Source organism: Anomaloglossus baeobatrachus, chromosome 4 (genome assembly GCF_048569485.1).
Source record: "Anomaloglossus baeobatrachus isolate aAnoBae1 chromosome 4, aAnoBae1.hap1, whole genome shotgun sequence".
In the NCBI taxonomy this organism is placed as follows: Eukaryota; Metazoa; Chordata; class Amphibia; order Anura; family Aromobatidae; genus Anomaloglossus; species Anomaloglossus baeobatrachus.
The window spans coordinates 660,601,195-660,609,799 of record NC_134356.1 but is presented as its reverse complement, the minus strand read 5'-3'; the positions used below and the strand labels follow the sequence as shown (position 1 = coordinate 660,609,799).

The 8,605-nt window shown below is 54.1% G+C and overlaps 1 protein-coding gene across 1 annotated transcript in view; it reads left to right on the top strand.

Annotated features, from left to right (window-relative positions):
• Nucleotides 1–849: 849 nt before the first annotated feature.
• FARSA (phenylalanyl-tRNA synthetase subunit alpha) overlaps nt 850–8,605 on the top strand; it is a 29,624-nt gene continuing 21,868 nt past the window's right edge. The window contains exons 1-4 of the mRNA XM_075343121.1: nt 850–1,023; nt 3,197–3,334; nt 3,825–3,923; nt 4,936–5,054. Coding sequence (XP_075199236.1) covers nt 850–1,023; nt 3,197–3,334; nt 3,825–3,923; nt 4,936–5,054 — 530 coding nt within the window. The remainder of the gene's footprint in view (nt 1,024–3,196; nt 3,335–3,824; nt 3,924–4,935; nt 5,055–8,605) is intronic.

Here is an 8,605-nt window from a genome sequence, read left to right as displayed (position 1 = left end):
GCTGTGTGCTATGCGGACGGATACCGCCAGAGGGAGCTGTGCGCTATGCGGACGGGCACCGCCAGAGGGAGCTGTGCGCTATGCGGACGGGCACCGCCAGAGGGAGCTGTGTGCTATGCGGACGGGCACCGCCAGAGGGAGCTGTGTGCTATGCGGACGGGCACCGCCAGAGGGAGCTGTGTGCTATGCGGACGGATACCGCCAGAGGGAGCTGTGCGCTATGCGGACGGGCACCGCCAGAGGGAGCTGTGTGCTATGCGGACGGATACCGCCAGAGGGAGCTGTGCGCTATGCGGACGGGCACCGCCAGAGGGAGCTGTGTGCTATGCGGTCGGACACCGCCAGAGGGAGCTGTGCGCTATGCGGTCGGACACCGCCAGAGAGAGCTGTGTGCTATGCAGTCGGGCACCGCCAGAGGGAGCTGTGTGCTATGCGGACAAGCACCGCCAGAGGGAGCTGTGTGCTATGCGGACGGGCACCGCCAGAGGGAGCTGTGTGCTATGCGGACGGGCACCGCCAGAGGGAGCTGTGTGCTATGCGGACGGGCACCGCCAGAGGGAGCTGTGTGCTATGCGGACGGGCACCGCCAGAGGGAGCTGTGTGCTATGCGGACGAGCACCGCCAGAGGGAGCTGTGTGCTATGCGGACGGGCACCGCCAGAGGGAGCTGTGTGCTATGCGGACGGGCACCGCCAGAGGGAGCTGTGCACACACCACACTCTTAGGAAACGTAAGAAAAGAGGAGCAAGATGGCGGACACTGAGCTTCACACGAGGTACTAGAGAGTAGAGTACCAAGATGGCGCACACTCGCAAAGCATTGTGGACTCGTTGATTGACGTTTCCGGCACATGCGCAGTAGGGAAGCCGGCAGCATGGCTGATAACACGGTAGCGGAGCTGGTGCTCCAGAAGCTGCAGGATGGCGAGTGCGGGGGTCTGGACAGTCTGCAGCTGGCGGGGGCTCTGGGGGTGGATCACCAGCAAGTGGTGGGCGCAGTCAAGAGTCTGCAGTCCCTGGGAGAGGTGAGGCTTCCCGGATGATGCAATCGAAACGTATGGCAGCTGGGGGGGACTACAAGTCCCAGCATGCACGGCGGAGAGATGGTGAGAAGTGTCCCGTCTGTGCAGTGTCTACATAGAAACCAGAGGGATATCGTTCACTGACAGCAAGCGGAGATCCTGCAAATGGAGGAAGTAGCTCAAACCATATGGGGGAAGGAGCAGCAGCCATTCTGACCCCCTTAGAGACGCGGCGGCGTCCACTCTGACCCCTTAAGGACGCGGCGGTGTCCACTCTGACCCCCTTAAGGACGTGGCGATGTCCACTCTGACCCCTTAAGGACGCGGTGATGTCCACTCTGACCCCTTAAGGACGCGGCGGCGTCCACCCTGCCCCCCTTAGAGACGCTGCGGCGTCCACCCTGCCTCCCTTAGAGACGTGGCGTCCACTCTGCCCCCCTTAGAGACGCTGCGGCGTCCACCCTGCCTCCCTTAGAGACGTGGCGGCCACTCTGATCCCCTTAGAGACGCTGCGGCGTCCACCCTGCCCCCCTTAGAGATGCGGCGTCCACCCTGCCCCCCTTAGAGATGCGGCGTCCACCCTGCCCCCCTTAGAGATGCGGCGGCCACTCTGATCCCCTTAGAGACGTGGCGGCGTCCACGCTGCCCCCCTTAGAGACGCTGCGGCCACTCTGACCCCCTTAGAGATGCAGCGTCCACCCTGCCCCCCTTAGAGATGCGGCGTCCACTCTGACCCCCTTAGAGATGCGGCGTCCACCCTGCCCCCCTTAGAGATGCGGCGGCCACTCTGACCCCCTTAGAGATGCGGCGTCCACTCTGACCCCCTTAGAGATGCGGCGTCCACTCTGACCCCCTTAGAGATGCGGCGTCCACTCTGACCCCCTTAGAGATGCGGCGTCCACTCTGACCCCCTTAGAGATGCGGCGTCCACTCTGACCCCCTTAGAGATGCGGCGTCCACTCTGACCCCCTTAGAGATGCGGCGTCCACTCTGACCCCCTTAGAGATGCAACGTCCACTCTGATCCCCTTAGAGATGCGGCGTCCACTCTGATCCCCTTAGAGATGCGGCGTCCACTCTGACCCCCTTAGAGATGCGGCGTCCACTCTGACCCCCTTAGAGATGCGGCGTCCACTCTGACCCCCTTAGAGATGCGGCGTCCACTCTGACCCCCTTAGAGATGCGGCGTCCACTCTGATCCCCTTAGAGATGCGGCGGCCACTCTGATCCCCTTAGAGATGCGGCGGCCACTCTGATCCCCTTAGAGATGCGGCGGCCACTCTGACCCCCTTAGAGATGCGGCGACCACTCTGATCCCCTTAGAGATGCGGCGGCCACTCTGACCCCCTTAGAGATGCGGCGGCCACTCTGATCCCCTTAGAGATGCGGCGGCCACTCTGATCCCCTTAGAGATGCGGCGGCCACTCTGATCCCCTTAGAGATGCGGCGGCCACTCTGACCCCCTTAGAGATGCGGCGTCCACTCTGGTCCCCTTAGAGATGCGGCGTCCACCCTGCCCCCCTTAGAGACGCTGCGGCCACTCTGGTCCCCTTAGAGATGCGGCGGCCACTCTGATCCCCTTAGAGATGCGGCGGCCACTTTGATCTCCTTAGAGACGCGGCGGTGGCCACGCTGATCCCGTGGGGACACAACCAATTTTTGCTTTTGCGTTTATTTTTTGTCTTCGTTTCCTCCTGCTGCCGTCGGTGCAGCGGTGCCAGCGCTCGGGTTTCGGGTTCTTACTGGCTATGTTCATCATTTTGATTTTTTTTTTTATTGCGGCGACCAAAAACCAGTAATTTTTAATATCTTTATTTTATTCTTTTTCCAGCTGTTACTTTACAGGTTAAATAGCAGAAAGGCGACAACGCGGAATTTATTCTTCTTTTATAGAAAGGAAACTTTTTTTTGTTAGATTTTTTTTAAAAATATTTTTCAAAAAGTTATTTATATTTTTGTTTTTCCCTCATTAGCTTGTCCTATACACGGGGATTCATGTGGTCTGGTGATGCCCCCCCCCCTTTCCCCCCCAGAATCGCTCCTGAGCTGAGTCGGTGCTGGCTGTATGACCCAGCTGGCAGCCGGTCCTATGGAGCTCCATGGGGTGCAGCAGGGAGTCCTCTTTTGGGGGTTCGCGGTGGTGTGTTCTCAATGTCATGTCGTCTCGTTCTCTTCAGATTATCGAGGCGGAGCAGAGATCCAGCAAGAAGTGGGAGCTGAGTGCGGAGGGGCAGGATATCGCTGACAGCGGCAGTCACGAGGTCCGGCTGCTCCAGAGCTTACCCAAAGAGGGCCTTCTGCAGAGCGAGCTGATGGTGAGTGTCGGTCCCCCCGAATTACAGAACTAGAGGGAAACTGTCAGTAGGGTGGGTCTGTATGCAAATAAGGGCAGGTGTCCTCTGGGTGTGTCCGGACCGCCCCCTGCCTGATGATTGACAGCCAGTCCTCGTCTATAGACTGCACAGGAAGAGCGACATGCTGGGAGTTGTGGTGTCATGGTTATGGCCGCACCGCTTTCCCCTCAGTCGTGAGATGGTGCTCCCTGTGGCAGGACCGGGACTTGTATGTGTGAGCTCGGGAATTCTGTGTGTATTAGCGGTGGTCCCAGCTCATTGATCCCCCACCATAGTCTCCGCTGTGACTCGTTGTCAGATGACCACATTGCACCCCTCGTCTGGCTGTAGAGGCTGTTCACTTTCCCCTCATAAATCCGCACTGGGCGCAGTTTTCCATTAAGTCAGTAGATGTTTTATAGAGGACGTCCCTGTGATTATTACCTGAGCTCCTCCATCTTGTCTCCTACAGAAACTCCCCATCGCCAAGGTGGGCTTCAGTAAGGCCATGTCCAATCGCTGGATCCGTCTGGATAAAGGGGCAGAAGGCGGCCCCCGTGTGTTCAGGACGGTGAGTCTCTTTGTGAGCTATGTATAGGGTAAAAGGTATTAAAGGGGTGGTCTGGCCCCCCTCCCCTTGGCTGGTGTGCCCGCACGCCCCCCCTCCACTCAGCTGGTGTGCCCGCGCTGCCCGCCCTCCCCTCGGCTGTTGTGCCATGCCGTGCCCTTCCCTCCCCTCGGCTGTTGTGCCATGCCGCGCCCTTCCCTCCCCTCGGCTGTTGTGCCATGCCGCGCCCTGCCCTCCCCTCGGCTGTTGTGCCATGCCGCGCCCTGCCCTCCCCTCGGCTGTTGTGCCATGCCGCGCCCTGCCCTCCCCTCGGCTGTTGTGCCATGCCGCGCACTGCCCTCCCCTCGGCTGTTGTGCCATGCCGCACCCTCCCCTCGGCTGGTGTGCCATGCCGCGCCCTTCCCTCTCCTCGGCTGTTGTGCCATGCCGCGCCCTTCCCTCCCCTCGGCTGGTGTGCCCACGCCCTGCCCTTCCCTCCCCTCGGCTGTTGTGCCATGCCGCGCCCTCCCCTCCCCTCGGCTGGTGTGCCCGCGCCCTGCCCTCCCCTCTCCTCGGCTGGTGTTTCCCCGCCCCCCTCTCCCCTCGGCTGGTGAGCCCGCGCCTTGCCCTCCCCTCTCCTCGGCTGGTGTTCCCCCGCCCCCCTCTCCCCTCCCCTCTCCTTGGCTGGTGTGCCCGTGCCCTGCCCTCCCCTCTCCTCGGCTGGTGTTCCCCCGCCCCCCTCTCCCCTCAGCTGGTGTGCCTGCGCCCCCCTCTCCCCTCTCCTCGGCTGGTGTTTTTTTGGGATGGTCTGCTCTTTAAGGACCGCTCTGAGGAGACTGACCCGGTCACTCCTGGCCTGTGGGGTGGAGCAAGACGCAATAATTTGCCCCCTCGGGGTCCACACCAGGCGTCATGCAGGGCACCAGTTTTTGCTGGAGTTTTCCTTTAAGAGCAGCATATGGGGACCGGTTGGATCTCTACGGCCCACCATGGCGGCATTACTGAACCAGTCACTGCTGTTCTCCCCCCTCCCCAGGTAGATACGGTAGAGGACACGGTTAAGGAAAAGCTGCAGCTCATCCTGCAAGGAAAGTCTGACAATGTGAACGAGAAGGACAAGAGCGAGCTGAAGAAGAGGAAACTGCTCAACGAAGTGTAAGTGCCCGGCGCTGGCGCCCATCATTGCCACACCGCCTCTAATGCTAACCATTGCCCCGTCAGCGCTGGACGTACAACTCTGCTCCATTACTGCACAGCGGTGATCAGTGACTCCATTCAGCTATAGCTTCAGAATATTTATATTTTTTGTCCTCTATGCTTTACACTACAGCATCACTTTTCAGAATGATTCTGATATAAAAGCAGTAGCTCACCAGGTACGTGGTGCTTATGTTTGCTACAAGCAGCAACTAAATCTGGTGTGGAGGGATCATCAGGTAGATCTGTGCTTTATAATGAGGGGAATCTGCCTCCATTCCCTGCTTGATGTCAGTGAGTGACGACATCGAGTGGATCTCAGAGGGGTAATTAAGCCCTGTGGAATTAATGTCACTATAAAGTGAGTCACAAAATAAATTAATTCTATATTTAAACTGTAAAAGGTGAACAGACCCTGAAATCTTCATGTATCCAGAGCGTGGCTGCATTCTGCAGTTCGTCCACCGGAGGGCAGTGTTGTACCTTCCATTATCAGCTATGTCCCTGAATAACCTTTCATAGAAGTGTGGGACTAATGGATACGGGGACTAATGGATACGGGGACTCCTTCTCATGTGTATCTCAAAGTTCGGAAAAGTCAGATCTAAAAATAGTTAAATTGATCGTTAAACACCATAAACAGAAAAAAAGATCAAAACCACCAAAATTACCATTTTTGAGTCATTGCAATACCACTAAAAATGTTGTAACAAGTGATCACAATGTCATATCTGTGCCAAAATGGTATCAATAAAAACGTGGTCTCACCTAGCAAAGAATAAGCCGTCACACGCCTCCATCACCCGAAGAGGGACAACATTATAGGTCTTGGAAAGAGGCAATTCCCCCCACACCCCTCAATTTTTTTTTTTTTTTTTTTTAACAAACTTCTGGTTATATTTTTATATATATATATATATATATATATATATATATATATATATATATATATATATAATCACACACACTTTTTTTTTATTTTATTTTTTTTACAAACTCCTGTTTTTTAATGTATATATATTTGTGAAAAAAAAGAAATATAGATATATTTATTTTTTTAATATATATTTTATAAAATATATATATATATTTTATAAAATATATATTAAAAAAATAAATATATCTATATTTCTTTTTTTTTTTTCCACAAATATATATACATATATATACATTAAAAAACAGGCCATTTTCCAGGTCACTATGGCAGAATGAATGGTGGCACTCAAAAGTACAGCCCGTCCCTTGAAAAACAAGGCCTCATATAGACCACGTTTTTATGTGGTTAGAAAAATATAAACGTTTTTGCTCTAGGAAGAGGAGGGGAAAATAAAAAAAGCCAAAAACAGAAATGTTGGAATCGGCAGAAATGCACAAGTGATCAGACTGTGCGGTGATATTAATAAAATGTAAAAAAATTTTTTTAAAAAAAAAAATAACCTAAAGGTTTTGCCCCATTGAAAATAAAACCGTAAAAATATACACATTTGGTATCGCTGCGTTCAGAAATGCCCGATCTATCAAAATATGAAATCAATTAATCTGATCGGTGCGTGGCTTGGCGAGAAGAATCTTTTAAACGCCAAAATTACATTTTTTTTTGATCGCCGTAACAGTGCATTACAATGCAATAACAAGCGATCAAAACGTCACATCTACACAGAAACAGTATAATGAAAAACATCAGCTCAAGATGCAAAAAATAAGCCATCACTGAGCCCCAGATCCCAAAAAATGAAAACGCTATGAGTCACAGCAAATGGCGGCAAAAGCAAAATTCTTTTTCTGGATAAGCGTCTACATTTTTTTTTTAACCCCTTAGATAACAGTAAACCTATACATGTTTGGTGTCTATAAACTCGCACCGACCTCAGGCATCACATCCACACATCAGTTTTACTATATAGCTGAATTACACTGAATTAATGACCCCCAAAACAGTCATGAAATCGTACTTTTTTTTTGCAATTTCACCGCACTTAGAATTAATCTCCCTTTTCTTTGTCGCTCCATTGGGAGACCCAGACAATTGGGTGTATAGCTTCTGCCTCCGGAGGCCACACAAAGTATTACACTTAAAAGTGTAAAGCCCCTCCCCTTCTGCCTATACACCCTCCCGTGCATCACGGGCTCCTCAGTTTTTATGCTTTGTGCGAAGGAGGCACACATGCACGCATAGCTCCACAGCTTAGTCAGCAGCAGCTGCTGACTAGGTCGGATGGAAGAAAAGAGGGCCCATAACAGGGCTCCCAGCATGCTCCCTTCTCACCCCACTCTGGTCGGCGGTGCGGTTAAGGTTGAGGTACCCATTGCGGGTACACAGGCAGGAGCCACATGCTGTTTTCCTTCCCCATCCCTTAATGGGCTCTGGGTGAAGTGGGATCCTAATCGGCCTCCAGGCACTGGGACCGTGCTCCCTCCGCAGCCCCTGGGGAATCTGCTGGACAGGAGCCGGGTATCGTCAGGGACAAGGCCTGCTACTGTGAGGTACTCTGTGTCCCCCTGGGGGACCGCGCATGGAGCGCTTGTGCCATACACACCGCAGCACTGCTGGGTGTGTTAGTGCGCCGGGGACTACCGCGCCGGCCGCGCTTATTTGCCGGCCGCGCTTATAACTTTAGTCCCCGGCTTTTGCGGCCTAGTATCGCATACTCCCGCCCCCGGGCCTGCCAGTCAGGGGAAGGGAGGGACGCTGCACAGGACATCAGCGCTGAGGGCTGGAGCATACTGTGTATCCTCCTCCCCCCTCATTCAGCACAGTGGGGCATCAGATTCCCGCACTTTCTGGGGCACGCCCACGGCCCCCTCCTCCCCACAGAACGCCGACAGCCATTCCTGTCAGCACTTCTGACGCTGGAGAGGAGAGACAACACGGCTCTGGGAGGCCCAGGCAGGGAATCTGGTGATCACACAACCGCTTTGAGCGGTCGGTAAGCAGCACCTGGGTGCTGGCCCCACTGAGTGCCGAAGTGTACATATATATATATATGCTTATATGCTGTACATTTACACTGTACGGTCGCACTGTTGATTTTTGGCTATATACCCTCCTGCATTGTACTCAGAGGAGACAACAGCATGTCGTCCGCAAAAAGCAAGGGTGCCAAAGCACAGGCTTACTTTGCAACCTGTACTTCATGTGCGGCTATACTACCGGCAGGTTCCACCGATCCTCATTGTGTGCAATGCTCGGCCCCTGTGGCACTTACTCAGCCGCAGCCGCTGCCACTGGTGGCCCAAGTGGAACCACCTGCTACCACTGTCCAGGTGACAGGGACGGAGTTTGCAGTATTTGCTGACAAACTGTCTGAGAGTATGGATAAATGGTCTGCTAAGATACTAGAAGCCTTGCAGTCCAGGCCGGTAACTCAGGCCCCGGGCACTGTTGTTTCATTGACCCCAGGCCCCCCGCAGTTGGAGCAGCAAAATGCTCCTGGGGTGACTCATAGGTCCCAAAATGAGGTCTCTGACACGGACCGCAGTCCCAGACCGCCTAAGCGGGCTCGCTGGGA